Source organism: Triturus cristatus, chromosome 3_2 (assembly GCF_964204655.1).
Source record: "Triturus cristatus chromosome 3_2, aTriCri1.1, whole genome shotgun sequence".
NCBI lineage: Eukaryota > Metazoa > Chordata > Amphibia > Caudata > Salamandridae > Triturus > Triturus cristatus.
In genome coordinates this window covers 195,234,372-195,261,016 of record NC_140584.1, presented here as the reverse complement: position 1 = coordinate 195,261,016, position 26,645 = coordinate 195,234,372, and the positions used below count along the sequence as shown (strand labels likewise).

At 45.3% G+C, this 26,645-nt stretch overlaps 1 protein-coding gene across 1 annotated transcript in view; it reads right to left on the bottom strand.

Annotated features, from left to right (window-relative positions):
- The window catches only part of CFAP221 (cilia and flagella associated protein 221), a 563,252-nt gene that overhangs the window by 459,344 nt on the left and 77,263 nt on the right, over positions 1-26,645 (bottom strand). Inside the window, exon 2 of the mRNA XM_085646788.1 lies at positions 17,497-17,681. Within this exon, the coding sequence (XP_085502914.1) occupies positions 17,497-17,632 (136 nt within the window). The 5' untranslated portion in view covers positions 17,633-17,681. The remainder of the gene's footprint in view (positions 1-17,496; positions 17,682-26,645) is intronic.

Here is a 26,645-nt window from a genome sequence, read left to right as displayed (position 1 = left end):
CAGCCAAGTCTTCAGGTTTTTTCTGAACTGAAGGAGAGTGGAACTAGTTCTTATGTGGATAGGCAGAGTGTTCCAGAGTTTAGGGGCCGCAGTTGAAAAGCGGCGATCGCCCCAGGAGGTTGTTCGACTGCGTTGTATCACCAGTTGCTTAAGAGAGGTGGATCTGAGCATTCTCGGGGGGTTGTAGAGGATCAGTTGCTCTCTAAGGAATCTGGGTCCTAGTTCCTGGAGCGATTTGAAGACAATACACAGCGCTTTAAATTTGACCCGGTTGTGAATGGACAACCAGTGGTATTGTTTAAGCGTGTCCGAGATGGGAGCAAATCTGGGTTTTTTTGAGAGCACTCGGGCGGCGGCATTCTGACTCTGTTCTGGGCATTGAGCAGCAGACCGTTACAGTAATCCAAAGATGACAACACTAGTGAGGAAACCAGTGTTTTTGCTGCTGATTCTGGCAAGTAAGGAGTGATTTTTCCTACCATTCTCAACTTAAAGTGAGCATTGGCAGCCACCTTATTCGCATGGGCCATAAAGTTGAGCTGGTTGTCAAAAGTGACACCCAAGTTTCTAACCTTGGCCGTAGGGCAGGGAGGAGTGCCCATGGCCGCTGGCCACCAAGTTGCCGACCAGGCTGGGGAGAGATTGCCGAAGATAACCACCTCCGTTTTCTCGGAATTGAGTTTCAGGCAATTTCTTGCCATCCACTCGCCTATGGCAATCATCCCATCTTGAAATCTCTCCGCCATTTCCTGTCCGTCTCCCTTTATGGCCAGAACCAACTGAGTGTCGTCTGCGTATGAGGTCAGGCCCATCCCGTGTGCTTTGATGACACTAGCAAGGTCCGACACATATATATTAAATAGTGTCGGGCTCAGGGATGAGCCTTGAGGGACCCCACACGGTAACGACAGGTCGGCCGACTGGAAGGAACCCATTGTAACCGCCTGAGTTCTGTTGGTCAGGAACGAGGCCAGAAGGTCTCTGGCGGTGGACTGAATGCCCATCCTCTCGACACGGTCGACCAAGATCTTGTGGTCAACCGTGTCGAAAGCAGCCGACAAGTCAAGGAGGACTAATACAGCAGTACCTCCTTGGTCACGAATGATTCTTATGTCGTCAGCTGCTTTGATGAGGGCGGTTTCCGTGCCGTGGTATTTGCGGAAGCCGAACTGGGTATCATCCAGCAGGTGGTTGTTCTCGATATAGGCTGATAACTGCTGGTTCATAGCCTTTTCTATGACCTTTGCTAGAAAAGGGAGACTAGCAATGGGACGGTAGTTCTTAAGTTCACTTTTATCTAGCCCAGGTTTTTTTAGCAGAGGTTTAATGAGTGTGTTTTTCAGGGAGTCGGGGTAGGTACCGGATGCTAGAATAATGTTACAGAGGGAGGTTATGATAGGGACGACTGTATCTGGTACTGTGGCTAATACAGCAGAGGGGCAAGGATCCAAGGCTGATCCTGCTTTAATCGTGTTAAAAATGCTCATAACTTGATCAGTGGTGAGGGCATTAAAAGAGGTCATGGTAGTACTAGTTGGATTAATCAAAGAGGTGATCAAAGAGGTGGAAGCACTACTATGAGCCTGATCCAGATTAAATGCTTGATAAATGTCATTGACTTTAGTGAAGAAAAAGTCTGACAAGGCATCACATAATGTTTGTGAAGGGGGTGGATTGAGATCTGGAGCATTTCCCGCAAGGGTTTTTGCAACATTATAAAGCTGTTTGCTAGAGTTTTTAGCAGCTTCTATATGGCGAGTGTAATAATCCTTTTTGGCAGTTATAATCATTAATTTATAAGTAGCAAGGGCCTTCTTATAAATGTCCTTGCTTTCGGTGTCATAACTTCTACGCCATTGTCGTTCCTTGTTCCTGGTGAGTTGTTTTTGGTCTTTTAATTCTTTCGTGTACCACTGAGCTTTAGGCGTGTTTCTGTTTTTAGAAATTGATTTGGTAGGTGCCAACTGAGTAGAAGCTTCACCCAGCCATTTTTGGAATTGATTGGTAGCGGTCGCTGGATCGGTGGATAGTTCCGGGGTTGACGCATTGAGAAGCGACATTAAATCGCTAGGGTCAATATCCTTCCAAACTCTAAATGTGCCTTCTGTTGCAGGGTTCACTGTTTTCCTATGCGGGCCTTTGATGGTTAGTTCGCTAAAAATGACAGAATGATCTGTCCAGGTCATAGGGAGAACAGAGGTGACGGACAGTCCTTCCACATTTGTGAAAATTCCATCCAGCGTGTGGCCTGCCTGGTGGGTGGGGGTAGTCACCAGCTGTTTAAGGCCCATCAAGTCAAGATCAGATATGAGGGTTGTGGTGTCCCTGTCACTGAGAAGCTCTAGGTGAAAATTAAAATCACCTAGTAATGTGGTGGATACTTCTGTTGCTATAGATTCAGTGATATTGGTAAGATTTGCGAGAAACGCAGATCTGGTGCCAGGGGGTCTGTATACCAAAGTTCCCTTAAAATTGAACGTGGGGGCCATTTTGATATCAAAATGCATGGCTTCGCATGCTTTAATGGGTATAGGTACACAACGGGTTTGGTATTGGTCTCTTACAATAATGGCTATTCCACCACCTTTTCCCTTGGGCCTGTCGTGCCGATAGGCACTGTAGCCTGGAGGAACTGCCGTAACATAGTCAGGCGCAGAAGCTTCGTCAGACCATGTTTCTGTAATATAAAGTACATCTAAATTAAAATCGCTAATCAGATCGGCTATGTCCTGGCAGTGCTTGCTCAGTGATCGCGCATTAACAAGAGCCATGGAAATATGTGTGTCTACCTCCGTAGCTCGACTTTTGCTATGCGGCGTGGGGGTAACGAGCAAGGGCGAAGAATTGCAGTGTGGGGACCGTGCATGAGATGCCGATAATGTGGGCATGACATCAAATTTGGTGCATAGTGGAGCGTATGAGGGGCACAGCTCCCTGAGCTCGCTGCGAGAGTAAGAAATGCGAGAAACAGGGGTCGTGGCCCTGGGCCCGGTCCCGGCGCGGACGGGCGCAGACGGGCCCGCCTTTGGCGCGCCTTCGGCGCGCCGCCGGCGCGCCCGCTGCGCCCGCCCGCTGCGCGGACGGGCGATGGTTTTGCTTATGTACATAATACAATCCAATAGGGAAATCAATTCTTTGGAGATACTCATTACGTTTCTAAACTTTCAATTAACCCAGAATCAACAGCCTGTCCATGCGGATATCAACTGATCCGGTGATTTAAAAATTAGACTCCTTTGAGAGCCCAATCTACAAAGGTTCTTCTCGATCGCCATTTTGGAGGTGCATGGAGGAGGCAAGTGGTTAGTAGCTAAACTAGGTGTTAACATCCCCATAGGCAGTATTGATGGCACAGTCTGCAAGGTTCCCAATGTCTTTTCAAGTATAAATAGGCTTTCATGTTTTCAGTTTCTATTTTTGGTAAATTCTGGTGGGGTTTTTCCATTTTTTTCAATACCTTAAAAACAGTGGTTATCAGTGGTTACACATTTTCACGCCTTTAAAAACAACAGAAACACTGTTTTTCCGGTGTTAATGGAATTTTAATTTATTTTTAATTATTGCTTGCTTTCTGCACTGATAGTGCATGTGTATAGGTAGCCTATGCACAGGGTATATGATGTCCAAATACATTTTTACTGCACCCGAATGGACTACAAAGTCAATAGCATTCTTCATTAACTCTGAAGATTGTAAAGATGCTTTCAGCATACCATCTTGCAAGTGACCAGGATCTCTTACAGGGAAGCACTTCAGCTCAGGTATCGATTTTGACAGGCCATCATACAACTTTTTCATATACGTAGCTGAATTACTGCAAATACAAACAATATCACTCCAATCTTTATTAAACTTGGAAGGAACGTTTTTCAGCAGCATTCCAAGTGACACTGTGTTCCATGTTTACTAAACGCCTGGTGTCATGTTTTTCATCACCATCTCAGATGCTTGGTGACCACATTCTTTTCACATATACCTGTCACTACATCTTGCATTGAATTTTTAGAGACTGGGGTGTTTGGTAATTCACTTACAATCAATACTGACTCACTAGAAAAGGGGACTGATGTATCAAAGAGTTTCACCCATTCCTTGTCTGTGGGTTAATGTGATGGTATATATTGGGAAAGATTCTTATGAAACCAGCCATTTTACCTATCAGTGAAATCAAATGTAACCAACACTTCAAATATGATTTTGATATTTCCCAATTCTCTACAGTTTATAAAATAACTAAGTAAGACCTAAAACATGCTTCTAAACATCTTTAGACCAAAGACCACAAAACTGAAAAAAGCAGAAGGAAGAAGAGACAATGTTTTAGCGACATCCCTAAACAACAAAACTAAAGCAGAATAACGTTAGCCCAGTCTTTCTTGATGCTACCTTGTATAACAAAGTTACAATGTATTGACCCCTTCAGGAAGAAATAAAAATGACGTTCACTCATCTTTTCCTTTCTATGAATGGCACTTAGTTTGTGGTTGCAGAGGTGTGTTTTCAGTGTTTATATGTTTACACCGGTGATGGCTATTTTCCTTTCGGTGGGGTTTTATCAGGTATTGTAGGTTTAAACCTAAAACCAGATAGCCTAAGTATAAGTGATGGTATCAGAAAAGCACAGGGGCTTAACAGAGGCCCCTGCATCCCCCGCAGTGCGGGGGGGCCCCGATCTGCAGGGGGCCCCCTCAGTACAGTACTCTGGCCTGAGCGCTCTGGATTAAATCCAGAGCAGGGCCCCTCCGTGTACATTGGGGGGCCTTAAACTTTCATTACGCCACTGGAAAAACAGCTGAGGGTTCAAGAATGAATGCACTCAAACAAAGCACTCACACACTGCAATAAGGTGAGCCAACACTACTTTAAGATCCTGCAACAATGGGGCATAAGGTTTTTGAAAAAATTTGTTAATTAGAGGCACTTAAAAAACAAATTTGGCCATGGTGTCTGCACAATCAACATAAGAGGCCTATGTAATAGACGCTAGACCAAAGAGATCACGTCTGGCCTTTCCAGTGATGAAGCATACCCCTGAAGCAGGCATGCTGCATGTTGGTGTGCTCACCACCATTGAGGGTCAAGGATAAGGGTTGTGCTATCACTGGGCTGGTGTCTTCTGGTTCACAAGTTCGTTGACAGAGTGATAGCAGTCAAAGGGTTAGTGTTCCCTATGGGTTCGTGTTGCACTGAACCAACCAACTGTCTATGTACCAGGGGTAGCAAAGGAGGCAAAGTGGATTCGTGGAGATGATTCAAGGGCCTCCATCCAAGAGTATCTGAATTGATCTCTTTCCTTTCATAGTGTTTCAACTATTTGATCAAATGCAGCTCGGCCCAAGATCAGCATGGAATTTCGGTGGTTTAACTGTAGATTTGCATTGGCATCAGTGATGCCAGTATTAGTCTCTTTGATACCCTAGCTGTGCTTGATCAGCTGAAATGGTAGTCTCCGTGGATTCATTGTCCAGTCCAGTAAGAGAGTTTTGAAGTCTCCGGGTTCTAGTACTGTTTGGTCGTTCATGACTGCCGGTTTAAGGTCATATTTAATGTCTCATTGTTGCTGTTTGGGACGTAGTATCAGGATTTTACTTCTTTATGCTTTTGTGTGAGAAGTGTGATGCAAAATAGATGGAGTCATTCTCTAATATGAATGGCCCACTCTTCTTTTTAGCCATTTGAAATGTTAGGCATATGTTAGGCATGTGTTTTCATGCCATAGGAGACAAGCAATTATTGGTGTGGATGGAATATCATGGATCTTTGCCCATATCCTATACATCATATGAAATTCCATTCATTCTCAAAAAGAGATATCCAGAAGTTTCAGCAGGGTGTGTGAAAGGAAACACATTATATCTTCTCACTTTTTCAGGGACTACATGGTGTAGGGTATAATGTAGATTTTCCACAGCCTGCTGAACAGAAAATCTGGATTTTATGAAGGACACGGAGGCTAAGATTATGCAATCTCCTTTTATTGCCAGCTCACAGCAGCAACAATTAACAAGAATTTAGAAGTTTCAGAACATTCTAAACATCTATAAAGTTCAGCTAGAGGCAGCCACCTTTCTTCTTTTACTTTGCGCTGCGAACGAGATAAACTTTAATCTAAACAAATTCCTGAAGAATACGTCCAGTAGAAGAAAGCTTCCAGGTCCAAACATTGTTACTCTGAAAGAAAGTAAAGAATACGTTACTCTACCCGGGTGGGTATCAGTGGTGGGATAATCCTAGCCTCCGTGTCTTTCATAAAATCCAGATTTTCTGTTCAGCAGGCTGTGGAAAATCTACATTTTATGTCACGACACGGAGACCAAGATTATGCAAGTTCAAAGTGCATTCAATACATTATCAATTACATTAGACATTGGTTTAAAATAACAGCTTTTAAACATGCTCTCATTAGACCAGTCGGCTGCCCTTAGAATTTCCTGTAAACCCCCTCCCAAAATGAAAGCTTTGGAGGCTGAGGCGCCTCTAAGTGAATGTGCGCCAAAAATAGAGATGTCCACACCCCCTTCAATCATAACACATTTTACCCATCTAGCTAGGGTAGAGGAGGAAACGGCTTTGTGAGGTCTTTTATGAGAAATTAATAGTTGAGCGATGCCATTTCTTAGATTAAGGGCTCTCCTTTCATATTCTTTCAAGCATTGCACTACACACAGTCTTGGGTTGCCAGAAAAATAAGGATAGAAGATAGTAGAGGAAAGGGTTTTGGTTCTTCTTTTAATATAGAAACACACTCCCTCAGGCTGGTAAGCTTTACTGATGATATCTAAAGCCCTAACGTCAGATGTACGTCTAAATGAAACCAGACCTAGGAGGGTTGTGAGCTTGTAAGAGTTTTTTAAGGGACAGATATTGATTATCACCCCAGTTCTCTAGAATTTGATGGATCAGTCTAACATCCCAAAGAGAGTTGTACTTAGGTATGGGAGGTTTGAGTACCCTAATGCTTCTCCTAATCTTCCCTGTCAAAGCCTTTTGGCCGATGGGTAATCCATCTATCAGGCAATGACCTGCAGAAATGGCTGATCTATAAATGTTTATTGTCCTATAAGACAAACCTGACTCAAATAATTCTGTTAGGTAATTTATTACATGGACTACATCAGTTGAAATGGGATTAATACCCCATTGAACACACCAACTAATCCATTTGTTCCATGCCAGTTTATATGCTTTTCTCGTGCCAGGTGCCCATGGCTCAGATATGAGTCTGAAAGCATTTGACGAAAGGCCAGAGATTTCCCATTGTCTACGGAAATCTCCCATGCCATCAGTGTGAGGGATCCTTCTTCTATCAGAGGATGTCTTTCTCCTTGAGGGCCTAGGACTAGGGTCTCAAAATCAGGTATTAGTAAGGGGAAATCTATTGACATTTCCTGAATTACAGGGTACCACGCCTGGGATCTCCAAAGTGGAGTTACCACTACTACTGTTTCCTTGAATCTGCGTGTTTGTAGGAGGAACCTAGGAAGCATAACAAATGGAGGAAAGCCATATGGCCTTAAACCTCTCCAGTCTTGAAGGAAGGAGTCCACCCCAGCTGCTTGAGGGTCTGGCTTCCAGCTGAAAAAATGTGTCAGTTGAGTGTTCAATCTGTCCGCAAAGAGGTCTATGCTGAAAGGACCCCATGTGTGTTGGATGTGTAGGAATATCTCCCTGTTTAGTCTATAGTTGCTGGAGTCTCTGAGGTACCTGGAGAACCAGTCTGCAACTCCGTTGCTCAAGCCAGGAATATGTTGTGCTACAACTGAAATTCCTTTGCTCAAACAATAACCCCAAAAGTCCTTTGCTAGGTCCGCTAAATCCTTAGAATGTGGTCCTCCGACCTTGGTCACATATTGGACTGCTGAAATGTTGTCCATGCAAAGCATTACACAACATTTCATCTTTTCTTGAGTGAAACTGCAGACTGCAAATGAGCCCGCCAAGAGTTCCACGCATTTGATGGGCAGGTTCCTGGTTTGACCAACGTTCCTCTGTGGAATAGTTTCCGCATCTCGCTCCCCAACCCTCTAGGCTTTCATCCGAATCTATCACCAATTTGGGTTCCTCTCCGAAGATTGCCCTCCCGTTCTATGCTTGAGCGTTCTTGAGCCACCATTCTAATTCCTCCTTTGAGTCCTGATCTAGGGATAAGGTTTGAGAGTAAGATTGGTTTATGCGAAGGTATCTCTTTTTAAGTGTTTGGAGGGCTCGATAGTAGAATAGTCCCGGGAATATGGCTTGGATGGTTGAGGATAGCAGACCCAGGATTCTTGCTAGACACTTTAAAGTAATAATCTTTTCTGATAAAACCCTTTTTATTTCTTTGCGTAATTATTTTAGCTTTTCTTTGGGTAAGCGTAATTCTGTGTGCAGTGTGTCTACAATAAAGCCCAGGGACTGAGTATCTTGTGCCGGAGTTAGACAAGACTTTTTTAGGTTTATTGCAAATCCTAGATTCTCCAAGATCTCTATTGCCCATTGAGTGTGAAGGGATATAATGGCCTTGGATTGACCCATTATTGAGATGTCGTCTAGGTATATAATTAACCTTACTCCTTTTGCCCTGAGCCAGGCCGCTACTGGACGGAGTACCTTTGTGAAGCACCAAGGTGCTGAGGATAGTCCGAACGGGAGACTGGAGAATTCCCAGACTTCGTTTATCCATGTGAAGCGAAGGTATTTTTGATGTGGGGGCCAGATGGGGATAGTAAGGTAGGCGTCCTTAAGGTCTAGTCTTGTTAGCCAGTCCCCTTTCCTTAGGATGTCTCTTAATGGGTATATTCCCTCAATTTTGAAATGACGATAGGCCGCACATTCGTTTAAGTCTTTGAGATTTATGACTGGTCTCATTTCTTTGTTCTTTTTCTCCACTAGGAATATGTTGCTGATAAAGCCAACCCTTTGATCTGTTGCCTATCTAATGGCACCTTTGGCCAATAGGCCTTGTACTTCTTTTGTTACTAATTTTGAGTGTTCTTGAGAAAAACTGATTTCTCTTGGGATTTTGTTTTGAAAGGGGATGTCTGTGAATTCTATCCGGTATCCCCTGACTGTTTGTAGCACCCAAGGATCCTGAGTCACAAGGTTCCAATTTCCACAAAATTGGGCTAATCTCCCTCCCACCTTTATAGGGGAATCTGAAAGGTCTTTCATATGACTTACCTGATGAAAGGTTTTTTTTTGTCTCCTGTCGCCTCTAGAGTTCCGGAAGCGGCCTCTCTGTCTTTGGGGATAGGTGTTGGTATATGAGCCATAGGATGGTTGGAAGGACCAATTGCCTCATGGCATGTAGGGTCTTAATGAAGATATACCTCGACCGGGGAACCAACCCATTGTTCGCCCGGGCCTTGCAAAAACTCTATCGTTGAACACCTTTCTTATTTCTTTTTGTGACTTATGTATGGAGCTGAAGATCCCCACATATTTGGCCATTTCCTTTATGAATTAATCGCCAAAATCTTTAGTGGCTAGTTCAATTAATTTTGGATCTAATTTAAAAAGATGCTCTTCCGTCTCTCATTTGAAAGAGCCGTATTTGCATTGCCAAGGAGGCAAACAGCTTTCTGAGTCCATTCTCGTAATTCTTTTGGGTCAACCTGAATATCGTTCAGGTAAGCCGTCTCGGCCATCTCGAAGATTTTGGTGAGGGGACCAATAATGTAAAGGAGTCTGTCCTGGCAGGATTTCAAGCCTCTATCCAGGTCTCTTGTATGGTCTTTGTCTCTCTTGCTAATGAATGATACGACCTTCTGGGTCGAGTTCGGGTGTTTTGGTTATGTTATCAGGAAGTGATGGCCGAGGGCATTCGGACCGTAAACGAGATCTTACATCCTTAGGTACCTCTCCTCTCAACCAGAAGGTGATGTATTTAGCCACATATAGCGAAGGGGTCCATTCGGGTGACAGGGGATGTTTTATCAGGAGGGGATCGAACATATTGTCCCCAAGTAGGTCAAGGATCCCCATCTTAGACCCAGAGGCCAATGATGCCTCATCAGACGTCCCTTTTTTGACCCATGGGAGTGTTTTCATAATCGAACTCTGAAGAGCAGGACAAAACTAGTTCTGGTTCATAAGTCTGGTCCTCATCAGACTCACTGTCAATAGAGACAACCGGGCCGTCATGCCTATTCACAGTGTCGAACACACTGAGTCCATCACCGGCATCATCCGGTAGACCCTCAATGACTCCTTTACTTTTCTTGGATTGTTTATGAGGGTGTTCACCCGATGACCTTCTTTTCTGGGACATAAGGGGGGCGTGGAGCATTGATGAAGGCACGGTAAGCGGTTTTAAAATTAATTATGTGTCGTGTACGTGCCGGCGGGATAGAGCCGGTCACATAGCATTGAGGCAAGGAAAAGCTTAAGAAGCAGAGCGCGCGGGGCTGTGCTAGTACAAGCAAGGCTCCGGCGCGTCTTTTAAATCTGGGCCGGTTTGTGGTGACAGGTCGGAATGAAGATGTGTAGAAGTGTAGAAAAAACCGAGAATAAGTCACTAGTAAGGGAAGGCATGAGGAGGGAGCTTAAGGTGACAGCCTGGGAGGGGAGAACAGTTATAAAAAAGTGGGTGAAAGGGCAGAGTATGACATCTTTGGGTTAAGAGATCAGTATCATTTTGGCATTAGCAGAAAGAAGGTGCAAATGATCTATCTATGTAAATACATCAACGAAGTAGTATAAATAGTACGTAGTTTAAATATTTATCATCTTAATAATAATTATAAATACATTTCAGAAGAAGGTAGAGACTACTTATCTGGTGAGCAGCAGCAATAAAAGAAGGAAGACGGCTGCCTGTAGCTAAACTTTATAGATGTTTAGAATGTTCTGAAAGTTCTAAATTCTTGTTAATTGTTGCTGCTGTGAGCTGGCAATAAAAGGAGATTGCATAATATTGGCCTCCGTGTCGTGCCATAAAATCTCATCTGGTCATGTCTTTTAGATCTACGATCTAAGTTTTCAGAAACCAAATGTCTCATCCTCAGTCAGGAGTGTTGTCAGGCCTGCTTTCCACATTGTCCATCCTTTTTTAACCATTTCCATTCATTGATGAAAGGTGCCAACTTAGACATGACCTCATTACTCACCACAATTTAACTGACACCTGGTGATTACTTAACCCTGCTGATGGAAAATATAGTTATCTTTCCTGTCTCCTCGAGGCCTTATCACAAATAGATTAGTTGTTGCAAAACCCGCTCTCACCAAATTTCTTACGATGTGATGTTCTTGGGGTAGGATTATCCGGGGTTCACTATTACACTTAGCTTTGCAATTCGAACATGATGAATTAGGGTGACTGCATGTAGTGATACAGAAGACAAGAAATTATTGCATTTCTACAAACAAAAAATGTGAGAGAAAAAAAAGAATCCACACCATCTGCACGGATATTATTGGCAGTAGGCAACACAACTTGGAGTGGGTTCTTAATGATGGAATCAGTACTGGCCAAATCAAAATCTAAAACTGAACAACTGAGACTAGTGATACCGATCAGGGACTTTGCACTGCACTATAACGTTGGACCATCCCTTAACCTGAACCGACAACTGCCAAAAGGATGCTCCTTGCCTTTTTTACAGACAAGGTAGAATGAGTGCTAATGAAACAAAGTCATTAACACTATGAAAATGGGGAGAAAGTCGGAAGACTACTAGTTGTACCAAGGCACCAAAAATAATCACAGGCCTATTTCTCAGCAACCCGCACCACAGAGGGACATCTATCAGCCCACCCTGTAGACATAGTTGAGGGAAATGCCCCTTACTATGAGACTCTGTATAGCTCAGAAACAATGGATACCAGACCACTGGCAAAAGCATTCCAAAGTAATCTGAACCTAAGAAGACTATTCCCTAAGAGTACTGTCTTGTTAGAATGTGAGTTGACTAAGGAAGAAAAAGCTGGAGTCTTATCCCCTTTCCCAGTACGAAGATCACCTATGGAAGATGGGTTCCCTGGGGAATTTTACAAGACAGGGAAAGCACTCTTGTTACTCTTGTTGTATGAAGCGTTTAAAGACGCAAAATGGATCCAGCGCTTTGGGCTCGATATCCAACAATGCCATCATATCCACATATCAACAAAGAAAGCAAGGATTCCCAGAGCTGCACCAGTTACCGATCAACATCTCAGGTAAATGTTGATTATAGAGATCCTAGCAAAAATTCTTGAAACCAGGTTACTTAGGGTTATACCTTCCTGTAAGGACGGTCTTATCTTGTGCCATTTGTCAAGACACCATCTTAGAGCTTTAGCCCATCAACCTTGACAGACAAAACTTGATTCTACAGAATGCATTGCCCACTTGCTCAGTGTTGAGAAAGCATTTGATTAAGTGGAGTGGAGACACATCTTAGAACCCTAGAGAGATGGATTGGGAGAAAACGTCATATCTAACATGCATTGGGTTTAAGGTGTCGCAATGGATTCCTATCCTAGACGATCAAAATAAGGTGTTGCACTAGGCAGGGATGGAAAGGAAACAACCAGACACTCTTATGACCAAAACCTTCTGCATAGAAACACTCAGTCAGCTACCTGGTAAACATATATCTGTTACAGAGGAGTGTGGGCAGTCTGACGAGAAAGATTGAGGCTCCAAGGGAATCTATATATGCAGTCGATACATTCACTGCTCCAGACAAAATTCCACACTTACATTAGAAGAAACAGTGCACCTTTCAAAATCAGCAAAAGCCTCATTGGTCTACACTGGCTCAATGTGGAAGAACTCAAGGATTCCAGTCCTCTTCTCCAGTACCAAGGTGGATGCCTCCACCCCTGCCACTCTAATGGGTAAGGTCCCCAACTTGTTCTTCACTGCCATCATTTAAAAAACTTTTTTTTTTTTAGAGTTTATATAGCGCAAACTAGACCCGAAGATATCAGCTATCAGAGCGCTGTACATGAGCACCAGTTTCGTTACAGATAGACACATTCTTTTTGGTTTTTTTGTTAGTTTGGTCTCAATGTCATTTACCAGTAACTCCATGAAGACCTATTCCTCAGCAGCCATAGTGGCTTCTACATTGTTACAGAAGTGAACATGGCAATTCTGACCGGGGCCAATCCTGTGCTCATAATCACAACTTGAGGAAAGTTATGGCACATCAGCCAGCCCCATCGGTATTCTCCCCAAGTAGAGTGACACTGTCTTCACTCCATCGTTAGCTGCCAGGGCTCCTTCTTCTGTTTTTTTTAGATGCATGCAGCCTACATCATGGAGTCTCTAAAACATCAAGCGAGGAAGTTTCAACACTGTTATTTCCCACCAACCAATGGCTCTGATCTGCCCCTACTCCTTGCAGGGGAACTAGCACAGGTTCTGCTTCTCAAAAGGTGTTGCTGATATGAAGAAGACCCCTTAAGGTCAGTTTCGGTGGGCTCTCAAAACAACATAGCGCATTCCTCCGGGAGAAGCATCTCACCCATAGTTCACTCTACCATGCTTAGAAGAAGAACATTTAATGAAAGCATAAATTCTTAGGTGTTGAGGAGCTGGTTTTGGTCCATGACACCTGCGAAGGTGTCATTGAAGTGGGCACTGGCATAAGGGGGAGCAATGACTGGCTGCACTAGCAACAGTCCCCTCTGTGTATCACTCTGGTATTTAATGTAGTAGGGAAGCAATTATCAGTTCCAGAACTACAAAAGGGCTGCGTCCTATTAGAGTTGATAGTAGGAGAGTGCTAATATAGAAGTAATGCTCAGTTTGGTTAGTGAAATCTCTAGCAAGTACCAAAAGCTTGTCTCAGTATAAGGCAGTAGAATTTAGAGTTCCTCTAGACAGCTACACAATACACATAAGATTGCACACTTGTTTATTACATTTGTAGCTTTCTGAGAGACATTTTACTTTTTCCACCTAATGATGGTAAGAGGGTACTCATTTTTTAATTAATAAATAAAATGTTCTGGTACCTACCAGTAAGGTTAAAGAGATTATTTAATAAAATACTGTTGGACTTGGCCCTTTTTGCAGGGTCATCCCTGAACTTTGTGCCTTCCTCCTAGCCTTTTTTTCTGACATGGTGTTGGTGGTTTTAAGACTCTGGGCACTTTAGCACTGCTGTTCAGTGTAAAGTGTGCGTGCTCTCTGTGGTAAATATAGTAAAGATAGGTCTACACCTGTTTGGCATATTTAATTTAACGGTCAGTCCCTTGTAAAGTGGTATTTCAAATACCCGGGGCTGGTAAATTAAAAGCTACTGGTGGGCTTGCGGCGCTGATTGCACCACCCACCAAAGTAGCCTTTCAAACTTATCTCAGGCCTCTGCCATTGTAGGGCCTGTGCGCGCAGTGTTACTGTCACTGTAACGTGGCACCTAAAGTGTGTGCCATGTCTGTGACCCCCTTTTACTGCATGTCGGTCACCCCTAAGGAAGGCCCTAGCTAGCCCTATTGGCAGGGTGCATTGTAGATAAAAGGTAGGACATGTACTTTAAGTGTGTGACATGTCCTGGTAGTGCAAACTGCCATTTTGGTTTCTCACTACTGTGAGGCTGCCCTCCCATAGGAATGCATTGGGGATTCCCTGATAAGTGTTTCAGGGGTAATTCCTGATATGAGAGGAGCATCATGGTTAAGTTTGGTATATTTGGAATAGTGATAATAAATGCTATGCAATGGTGTGCGCAGATTTATTATAACTATTTTAGAAATGCCACTTTTAGAAGTTGGCATTTCTGTGGGCTATGTGTCTGCCTGCCTGATGGGGATTGCATGTCTGGCTTTGGAGTAACAGGGGCTGGTGAGGTGTGTGGCTCCAGGTAGGGCAGGGTGAGTCAGCACAAGGCTGAATGGGACATCTGCATTTGGAGAAGTGGGCGGAGTAGTCCCCTGACCCTGAATAGGTCTGTGCCTGCCTATGTGAATGCTGGCTCCGCCCTCCTGTAGTGCGTCTGATGACAGAGCCCCGACCTGATAAAGGAGAAGAGGAGCCCTGTAAGCAAAGTGCTCCACACTCCCCAGAACCAGTTAGGACTGGTTCCCCCCAAGCCCTGTGCCAGGGCAAACAAAGAAAAATGTTGGTATAAATATTGGTGCTGTGACCCCATGAAAAGGGTGTGCTTTGTGCTTCCTTGGTACCTGTTGCTGCTGGGCCCCAGGAGAAACCACCACGAGGGACTGCCTCCCTGCTGGAAGGCCCTGTGCTGGTCTGCCTGGGCCCAGCTTTGTCTCTGGAACCTTGAGGACTCTAGGGCCTTGTGAACGCTTTACTTTTATTCTGAAGAGGAGCGCCGGTGCCGTGCAGCATGTTGCTGCAGTGTCTACAGAGGGAATCCAGGCAGAGGGATTCCCCCCATGCTGCTGGTGGAGGTGCGGGAACCCACTCCACATCGCCGAGGTGCAGCGGGGACCTGCCCCGTCTTGTGGGTATTTTTTGCGACAGAGCTGGAGCCCACCCCACCCTGCCGGTACCTGGTGAAGCGGGAGCCCACCCCGCATTTCGGTGCGCTTTTGCGGGAGCCTACCCCGCATTTGATATCTATTTTTCGGCGGGAGCCCACCCTGCACTTTGCCCCGCATAGAAGAAGCCGCTGCTCCAAGAACGACCTGGAAGCCAGCCGGCCGTGCCTGGTTGTAGGCAGGGCAAAGCGAAAGCAGCCGCCCATTGCAGCACAGCTACAGAGGAAGAGGCAGCGTGACGCACGTAGGGCTTCCGTGTTGGTGAGGAGAGCCCCACGGGTCATGCCCGTCAAGATGAGACACCGCCAAAACCTTCCCAGCGAGGGAGGAGTCCAGAAGGGGACTGGAGCCTCGCAGGCTCCATTCCGAAGTCCCAAAGGAGGCTGCCGTGAGCAGTGACGGAGAGCCCCGGTGAGTGGGGCTCCCAGTGAGCAGTGCTGAGGCCAATTCCTTTCCAGCTGACCCGCCCGTTGGCAGCCAGCCACAACCAAGGGGGCATCTCTTTGTGGCCCCCGGAGGAGCCTGGTGATTGGGGCTCCTTCAGGCACGGTAAGTGCCGAAGCCACATTTTTACAGCTGCCCTGCCGGACAGTAGGCAGCTGCAATGTTGGAAGCCATTTTATTTTAGAGTCATAGAGGGGACCCAGGAGGCACAGTGGTACCAGTTCTTCTTTGTGCCAAACCCAGCTGCCCTGCGAGAGTGTGGGCAGCTGCAACGTTTGGGGGCCATTTCTTTCATTAAGGAGGGGATGAGTTGCACCCCGCGCCCCAGCGCATCTGCGCCCTGTCTTTTCGCTGCCAAGGCAGCCAGGGGGCCATTTGAAAGGCCTCATTTCTATCCCGGACTTTGCGGGACATAGGGCATTTGAGCCCCAGTAGAAGGCCAGTGGGCCTGGGGTCAATTGTAGGTTGGTAGGGCGCAAGGTCCTAATGTGATTTATGTGATACCTATGACCTAAGGTGTTTATGCTGCTGTTTATGCCTGATCTAATGTGATTTATGCATCATGTGTTTATGTTGCTAAGGTGATATAATGCTAAGTACAGTATTTTACCAGTAGTTACTAGTTGTGATATTATTTCTACTGCTTGTGCTTGTGATGGTTCTGACAGTGGCCCGATTGGCCCTGTCCTGTGTATATAGTCCCCTGTAAATATTGCCTAGTGCCAGTTGGCACAGTGTACATTGTGTGATTATGATCTAATGTGTTTCGGATAATACAAAGGCTATTTGTGTATATAACTATGTGTGGAGTTCCTTTTGTAGTGTGCCTCGTGTGTTGCTGCTGTGTGTGTGTGTTGCGCAAACGCTTTACACATTGCCTCTGGGATAGGCCTGACTGCTCGTGCCAAGCTACCAAGGGGGTGAGCAGGGGTTATCTTCAGCGTGTAACTCCCTTTCCCTGACTAGAGTGGTGGTTTCTGCTTGACTTAGGCACAAGCTCTAGCCAACCAGAAATTCCATTTCTAACAGATACATTATAATGTGAACGCTGCAGTGCTGAATAATCTTACTTTATAGAAGCTTGAAGACAATAAATACTGGTCAGGGTTGTCTTCCTCTATTAGACTGGCTTTTTACAAAATGTAATTCTAGAGGCAGGTCATTTTTGCTCAGAGAACATGGCTCTAGCATAAGCTTCATTTTTAACAGGTGACAAAAAAGAGCATGGTCTGTCCTAAATGAAAGGCCTCCCCGTTGGGCTTCTGTAACTGTACAAGGAGCACGGACAGAGTGACAAATGGTATTTACGGAAAAAGGAACCAATTAAATCACCCAAAAGTTAAGTATGTTTTTAATAAAGCCACCCCCAACATTAAACCCACTCCATCCCATGTGAGGATTTCCTCAAGTTCCATTTTGGAAGGTCCTCTACATTTTAATTATCTGCGCCTTCAGAAGATGCTCCTTTGGCAGTGGAAGAAACATCCCTTTTATGGGATGCTTTTTCCCGCCAATACCGACAGATCCAAGAATGAAATGTGAAATAAATCACAACGCACCCTAGTGTACGCACCCAACAAGTCATGCTTATTTTCCAACAGGTATTTAGTAAACCAATCAGCTTCAAAAAAGACTTACTGGAGTCTAGCAGATGATTAGGCACATTTCCTTTTTTAGGTTCCTCCACTAGGCTTTTCAAAAGGAGAGATGGAACCTTCTTAAATCTGCCTTCATGGTTGCTGAACGCAAGCGGAATAGTCTGCGCGACCTCCATTTTCACAGAACAATCTTTATCTCAGCTGCAGGCACTGCATCCCTTTACCCTAAAATAAAATAAACATTTATAATGAAGATGCCATTATTATAAAAGAGTGGCATGTCATAAAAGAACAAACCTATTCCCTAGAAGAGACACACTAGGTAGCTTTGTAAATAAGAATTGTGCTTTAGGTTTTACATTCCATGTAACTGTATGCATTAAACAGTATATATTACATAATAAAATGCATTTTTTACCCTCTATACCATATTGAAAGTAGTGTCTGGTGATGAAGGCAAGCCAGCAGGGGTATTGCGACCTCAGCTTGCACCTGGAAAGCGCTTAAACAAAATTTCGCTTGGCTCATTTTAGAAAGGTAGCATGTGGAATGGATGTTGTCCAAAGTGGGTACATTTGTAGTAAATATGTATGTATATGGTATTTCTATAGTGTGAACCTAGCCAAAAGCACAGTACAAGACAAGCCTAACGTCAACAAGAAATAGGAGCGGAAGAGGGGTTGTGGATGGTTAATGCATTGTAATGCCGAATTCTTTAAAGAGGTCAGTGTTTAACTCTTTCCTAAATTGGAGCGGCGTTGGGGTAGGTCCTGAATGATAATGGAATGTTGTCCCAGATACTGGGTGCATAGATGGAAAGATCCTGCTGTCTTCCTTTTTTATTTCTTAGTCTGATGTCCTGGTTGCGGGTGTGCCGAGAGCCACCAGAGATGGTGAGCTTGTCTGCAAAATTAGCAGAGTAATGATCGTGAGGACTAGTGTTTTTCGAAATGTATATATTAGGTTCAGTTCTTTTTAGTATGATGAGAATTTATACATATGTGTAGGTTGGAGCTTATAGAGAACAGGAAATGTATTGCCTCATGTTGTTTTTTCCCCCCAAATATATGCATGAACTCGTTTCACGGAAACCTAGCTTCGAAGCAACTAGAGTGCTTGACTTTATTATCAAAAAGTGAGAATGGACATAACAAAGTGGAGAGATTTGTCCCCCAAGCATTTAATGAAATATTTATCAAAGTCTTTGGATTTCGTCATAAAAGGGAAATGTGAAGCGTCTGAAATAGGTTGCAAAGGCCCTGAGGAGGGGTGTGAAATAATTTTGTAAAATGTTTTGCTTGATATCCTTAGGCTGATCACCCCACTTGTCACCACTATAACCATTTCCATGGAGTGTGCTACCAACTGCAGGCGGTTTGGTGCAAGGTGAGAGGCATGCTTAGGAGAACTTTTCAAGAGTAACTTTCTAGAGAGAACGGTGGAGATAGAAACTGCAGACAAAGAAACCAAAACAGATGGCCTGCCAAACTAACAGAAATAAAGAAGGGAATCAGGGATGTATGGCTATCATGGATGTTATCTATGTGGAAAAAGCTTGAAGCAGAGATTCCTCATGCAATGTTCATGGGTGAGTCAAATGAACAAAGTCAAAACGAAAGCAAGTTGCCTGGGGAGACTTTCTCCTGTGCCACAGCAGCATGCGAGAGTCCTATCGGCTCTGGAGTTTTCACCCACGATTATTCGAGGCGTAGAGTCATTAGGAATTGCAGGAGGTGGAATTACAACTGGAGTTATCGGTGCAGGTGAAATTTCACTACTCGCAATGAGGGCCTCTATGGGAAAATGTTTTAATATGTAAAAGGAAAGAAAATTATTATTCCATCTGTATATTTCATTAAGTTTAGCGGGATGGCGAATTCTCAGAAAAAAAAGTTTTCTGTATTTAACAGTTAAAGGTGGAATAATGTAATGCCTCCCACCTAACACTCAAATCATCCATCCATTCAGAGGGGAGAAAAAACCTATCATAGTATTTCATAATATTTGGGAATTACTTTCACAGAATATTGATGATCATATACTGCAGGGATTAAAGCATGTTGAAGCTTCTTCAGTTCCCTACAGACAGTCTCTAGCTCCATCACTGCCCTAATGTTGCTATATAGTAAAAAGGTCACCCATTACTCTGTTCTTGCAGACAATTCAAGTTCTTTAAAAAGTCAAAATTATGGAATGCACCCGTAACTGCAATGAAGAATTTTGTGGATTTGCCCAGGTCGAATTGCATATAGGTACCCATGGAAACTTTAGTTACACTGGTATATCCCATCATACGTGTGCAATATTCCTCATTGACTTTCATCTTTCTTTTTGAAGAATTTTGGTTCTCTAAATTTAGTTAAAAAGCCTGTCCAATATTTAAATGTGAAATTGAGAAATCACTCCTGAGTGAAGAGGAATTGAAGCAAGTGTAATGTGCACACCCCGTACTACAGATGATACTTAGAATGGGTGAACCAGTTTCCAGAAAGCAGTTTCATATTTTTTGGAGACAATTACATGGATTTCTATATACCCTACAGAAGAGTTTAATCTAGACTCCAACTTGAGGAAGAAGGATACCGGAAGTTGAAATAGAAATAGTATCTTTTGTAGAATTATCTTTACAATGATGCAAGTTTCGTTTGGGGTTTTATAACCTTGTAATGTCAGATTATTTTGAGGAACAGTTAGCGCTCACTAAATATACTAGATTGCTTGTATTTGTATATCATGAGTGACTGGGAACCAAACAGATTAATACATCAAGTGTATTTCCTAGTATTTGCAAATGTGTTGTGTGAGGAGGAGCCCATCGAGCGGTACGCGCCAGTCAGGCAAGGGTTAATTTACCCGAACTCGTCTTCCCCGCAGGAACGCCCACTGAAGGAAGCGGTCCAATGGGAAGAGTCCTGGGAACTTAGAAGGACGGACCCGGCAGCGAAGGGGGAGTCTCCGGAAGACGCCGAAGAAGAAGAAGACGGCGAACAACGGACCAACGGAGACCCGCCGGAGAATCAGGAGACGAGGACATCGGGAACAGGAGCATCTCAGGACCGTGACGGCATCGGCCCCAGCCTGGAGGGAGAAGACGAAGCGGTAGCAGAACCGGAGCAGTAGTCGGAGGACTGGTGAACGCCCCCGGAGGACGCCTGCATGCCGCCGTAACTCTGGAGAGTTACGGCTTCAGCGGTACGTGTAAGGGGACTGGGAGGATAGGAGGGGCGGGGAGGGAGTTGCTGCCCTTCTTGTATGCCGTGTCAATCTTTACCGAATAGAGAGGGGCACGAATAGACCACATCCACGAGCACTTCCCTGACTCCACTCTGTAAAGCACTTGAGACCGGGGGACATAGCTTAGTAAACGGTGCAGCCTAGAAAGCACTCGCCACCTGAAGCAAGGGGCGAGCGTATGATTCTGATACTTTTCTGTTCCATATACCTATTCTTACGGCCTACACTGAATAGACGGGCATTTCACCATATCCTGAGCCTGAGCACTGGGTGTGTCAACCCCTTTTTTCCTTTTACTTTACCCTTAGTGGTGGTAATCATTCTTACCCCCTCAACAGTCATACTTACCGCCTGTTGTCTCTTCTCTTTCCATGGTACCCGGGGAGAGACACCAATAACCTGGAGAGGACCCCATTGACAGACAAGACGGCGGCATCAATCACGAACCACCTACCACGAAGCCCACCTGTGTTTACTTATTTATTTTCTATCCTATATCTCTAATAAATACGCCATCATAGATCCATGCATAAGACCTCCTCGATTCTTTTTCCGCCCATCCCTCTCACATCTGGTGTCAGAAGTGGGATCCGGGAAAATGGAGGCTGCCTTTCAGAAAATGGCGGAAGGACAAGAGAAGCTAGGGCGTATAATGGAGAAATTCCTGGCTGTGGCAGAAGAGGATAGGGAAAAACTGCATCAAACACTATCGACACAAAGCCAAGCCCAGGAAAGCGTGATAGGAAAATTGGCAGACACTCTGAGTCAACCACGAGGACATACCGGACTTCCATCAGTTGTCCTGCAGAAATATGTCGAGGGAGAGGACCCCGATTTTTTCTTTTCCAATTTCGAGCGAATGGCCAGAGCGGCAGGATGGTCCTTAGAGAAATGGGGACAATACCTTGGTCCTCTCCTCTCAGGTGAATTACAAGCGGCGTATCAGGCCGTTAACCCTCAAGGACTTACCCCATATGATGAAGTGAAGAGGAATATCCTGGAAAGACTGGGGATAGATGACGACACCTATCGGCCAAGATTAAGACAGATCAAGGAGGGGCCACAAGAAACCCCCAGGGCTCTGGCCTACCGTGTCAGGGACATGAAAGATAGGTGGTTAAAACCTCTGACGGCAACCAAAGAAGAGATTATGGAAAAAATCTATCTAGAGCAGTATTTAGCTTCTTTGTATCCCCATGTACAAAAATGGGTACGCCAGCATACCGGATTAACTCTGGAAAGGGCTACTGATATAGCTAGTGCCTTCAATAGGGCCCAAGAATTACAGAAAACGCGAGACGATCACTATTGGAAACGGACAGGACCTCACCTTATCCGACCATCCCGACAGGCCACTGCTAAAGCAGAAACGGTCACCCTTTTGCCTAGCCCCCTCCCAGTACCCGTCAGAGCTACTCCACCATCGGGGCCCCAGTGTTATAACTGTGGGGCCTTCGGCCATATAGCTAGGGTATGCCCCCAGAAAGAATAACCCATGGAGGTTGGCCTAACACGTAACTACTACTGTAGTCCTTCTGACTCTCGCCCTCCCTATCACAGAGAGGTTCTAGTTAATGGTGAAAAGAGACAGGCTTTGGTTGATACGGGATGCCTACAAAGTGTCATACGACCCCAGGCCATACCCGGAGGGGTTGCCCACACCTCAGGCCACGTCAATATACAATGTGTACACGGGGACACCCAACAGTATCCCGCCACTGAAGTGCGGATACAACACGAGCCGTCCATAGAGGCCCACTCCCTCCGGGTAGGTTTGGTGCCTAGACTACCTGAAACCTTAGTGTTAGGAAACGACTACCCTCATATGTCAAAACTAGTAAGAGAGACCTGGACAGAAGGGGAGGAGTGGAGGAGTACAGCCCCCTTTGCACGAGTACCAGAACAGGGTTTTCCTGCCGGCAAACCAAAGAAAAGCGGAAAACAGAAGAAGCGAGAAAAAAGGGACTGGACAAGAGTAGCACTAACCCATAAGACCGAAATACCCATTTGGCAATATGATCGGGGTTTCTTTTCTGCCCAAAGAGAAGATCCCACCCTACGAGAGGCCTGGAACAAAGCCCTGGAAAAAGAAGACCTAAACCAAGTAGGTCCCCAGTTCATAGTCCAGAAGGGATTACTGTATAGGGTAGGGGGAAGAAACATGCCCCATCAGCTGTTGGTTCCCCGCCAGTACAGAGAAAAGGTGCTGTTCCTGGCACATAGCCATCTCTTGGGGGGACATTTCGGAGAGGAAAAGACAGAAAAAACCATCTTAGAGAAATTTTACTGGCCAGGTATTTATCAAGAAGTACGTCGATATTGTAAAGAATGTCCCATATGTCAAAAGAATAGTAGGACTCTGCCCCCAAAAGTCCCTTTACACCCTTTGCCCCTAATCCAAGAACCTTTCTCACGAGTAGGGATGGATATTATAGGTCCCTTACTTCCATCCCGCAGTGGTTGTAGATTCGTGTTGGTATTGGTGGACTATGCCACCCGCTTCCCCGAGGCCGTGGCCCTACGCCAACCGAATGCAGTCCAAATCGCCAAAGCAATGATAACCATCTTTTCCAGGGTGGGATTCCCGAGAGAAATCATCACTGACCAAGGGACTCCGTTCATATCGCGTCTAATGAAGCAAGTATGTCTATTGTTAAACATTAAACAAATAAGAACAGCAGCCTATCACCCCCAAACGCATGGGTTAGTAGAAAGATATAATGCTACCTTGAAAACAACCTTAAAAAAACTCTTGGAACTTGAGACCCGACGATGGGAGGGCATGCTTCCACTACCTCTCTTTGCTATTCGGTGTAAAGCCATGAGAAGCACGGGTTACTCCCCTTTTGAATTATTGTATGGGCGCCAACCTCGCACCCTGTTGGATATGCTAAAAGAGGAATGGGAAGAAGAGCCAGAGGGAGTGAAGCCCCTACCGGAATATGTCCTCAATCTAAAAACCCATTTGGGACAAATCCGTAGTATTGTCTCCGCCCATATGGAACAAGCCCAAGCTGCACAATCGGCCCAATACGATAAAAAAGCTAAGGACCGTAGTTTGGAGGTAAACGATTTTGCTTTGTTAATGATCCCTTCGTCCGACCACAAATTGTTAGGACAATGGCAGGGTCCCTATCGAGTTATAGAAAAGGTCACTCCAGTCCCCTACCGACTGGAACTGGATCCCAAAAGAAAGGAGCACACTCAGATATACCATATAAACCTAATAAAAAAGTGGGAAGGAGCCCTTCCTGTTCTAATAGGGACATCTAATAGTCCTCCCTATTTATTTCACCAAAGCATCGACCCTGACCTACCAGAAAACCAAAGACAAGACCTAGAGGCCCACCTAAAACCCTTAAGTGAAGTGTTTTCCCTAGAGCCCGGGAAAACCACCTTAATCGAACATGCCATTAACACCCCCTCTAACAAGAAAGTAAAACTAAAACCATACCGCCTCCCTGAATCACGACGACAAGCCATAGAACAGGAAGTCCAAAACATGCTACGGATGGGTATCATTAAACCCTCTAATAGCGAGTGGAACTCACCAGTAGTCTTGGTGCCTAAGCCGGATGGGTCCATCAGGTTCTGCATCGACTTTCGGGAGGTCAACAAGATTTCCCAATTTGACTCCTACCCTCTCCCAAGAGTCGATGAGATGGTAGAACGACTGGGTACGGCGCGCTATATCAGCACCCTGGACCTATGTAAGGGGTATTGGCAAGTGCCCCTGAAACCCCAGGACCGGGAAAAAACTGCTTTTTCCACCCCTAGTGGGTTATACCAATTCACAGTATTACCTTTCAGGTTACACGGGGCCCCTGCCACCTTTCAGAGATTAATGAATCAGGTGTTAAGACCATATGCTGATTTTGCAGCAGCTTACATCGATGACATTGTCATTCATAGTTCCTCTTGGGAAGAACATCTGTCCCACCTCAGTATTGTAATACAAGCCTTGAGAAACAGTGGTCTAACCATAAATCCAGCCAAAAGCAAATTAGAAGCCCGCTCGGTGAAATATCTGGGGTATATCTTGGGGGAAGGATATATAAAACCACAAGAAGAAAAGATAGCCGCCATCACATCAATTCCATTTCCCCGGACAAAGAAAGAGTTAAGAGCATTCCTTGGAGTACTAGGGTACTACAGACGGTTCATACCCAACTTTTCACAACTGGCCTCGCCCCTAACCGATCTCCTGAGAAAGGAGACAAAAACCGAACAAGAATTGAAACAGCCCTCACCTACCCTTACTAAGGCTTTCAGGCAGTTAAAAGACACCCTTACATCGCGACCGGTCCTACTCAGCCCTGACTATTCCCGGCCTTTTATTTTGCAGACAGACGCCTCAGATACGGGATTAGGCGCTGTGTTATCCCAGGTAGACCCCCAGGGGCATGAACGACCTGTCCTATATATAAGCAGAAAACTGTTTCCACGAGAAAAAAGATACGCTGTTATCGAAAAGGAAGCCCTAGCCATTAAATGGGCTGTGGACTCCCTCAGGTATTATTTGGAGGGTCGGGAATTTACCCTTTTTACGGACCACGCCCCCTTAGAATGGTTGTCCAGGAACAAAGGACATAACAACAGACTATTGAGATGGTTCCTTGCACTCCAACCATACCGTTTTCTGACCCAGCACAGGAAAGGAAAAGAGCAAACAAATGCTGATTATCTATCCCGATATCCACTTGATCCTTTTCTTGCTGGCAAGAAAGTTAGGGAAGGGGGATGTGAGGAGGAGCCCATCGAGCGGTACGCGCCAGTCAGGCAAGGGTTAATTTACCCGAACTCGTCTTCCCCGCAGGAACGCCCACTGAAGGAAGCGGTCCAATGGGAAGAGTCCTGGGGACTTAGAAGGACGGACCCGGCAGCGAAGGGGGAGTCTCCGGAAGACGCCGAAGAAGACGGCGAACAACGGACCAACGGAGACCCGCCGGAGAATCCGGAGACGAGGACATCGGGAACAGGAGCATCTCAGGACCGTGACGGCATCGGCTCCAGCCTGGAGGGAGAAGACGAAGCGGTAGCAGAACCGGAGCAGTGGCCGGAGGACTGGTGGACGCCCCCGGAGGACGCCTGCATGCCGCCGTAACTCTGGAGAGTTACGGCTTCAGCGGTATGTGTAAGGGGACTGGGAGGATAGGAGGGGCGGGGAGGGAGTTGCTGCCCTTCTTGTATGCCGTGTCAATCGTTACCGAATAGAGAGGGGCACGAATAGACCACATCCACGAGCACTTCCCTGACTCCACTCTGTAAAGCACTTGAGACCGGGGGACATAGCTTAGTAAACGGTGCAGCCTAGAAAGCACTCGCCACCTGAAGCAAGGGGCGAGCGTATGATTCTGATACTTTTCTGTTCCATATACCTGTTCTTACGGCCTACACTGAATAGACGGGCATTTCACCATATCCTGAGCCTGAGCACTGGGTGTGTCAACCCCTTTTTTCCTTTTACTTTACCATTGGTGGTGGTAATCATTCTTACCCCCTCAACAGTCATACTTACCGCCTGTTGTCTCTTCTCTTTCCATGGTACCCGGGGAGCGACACCAATAACCTGGAGAGGACCCCATTGACAGACAAGACGGCGGCATCAATCACGAACCACCTACCACGAAGCCCACCTGTGTTTACTTATTTATTTTCCATCCTATATCTCTAATAAATACGCCATCATAGATCCACGCATAAGACCTCCTCGATTCTTTTTCCGCCCATCCCTCTCACATGTTGTTATTAGCATGTCTCTTTGTAGCTCACTAACGAATTCTGTATGTTAATTCTTCCAGTCCTTTCTGGTAAAAGTAGGAGAAATCAATAGATGCAACGGTTTCACCTTTTGTGCATAGTGTGGTAAATGTGTTCGACAGGAATCCCATTAATACCTGCAGTTTTTAAGATGTCTAGGAGGCTCGAGCATCTCACATTCCGCCAAGAACCAGA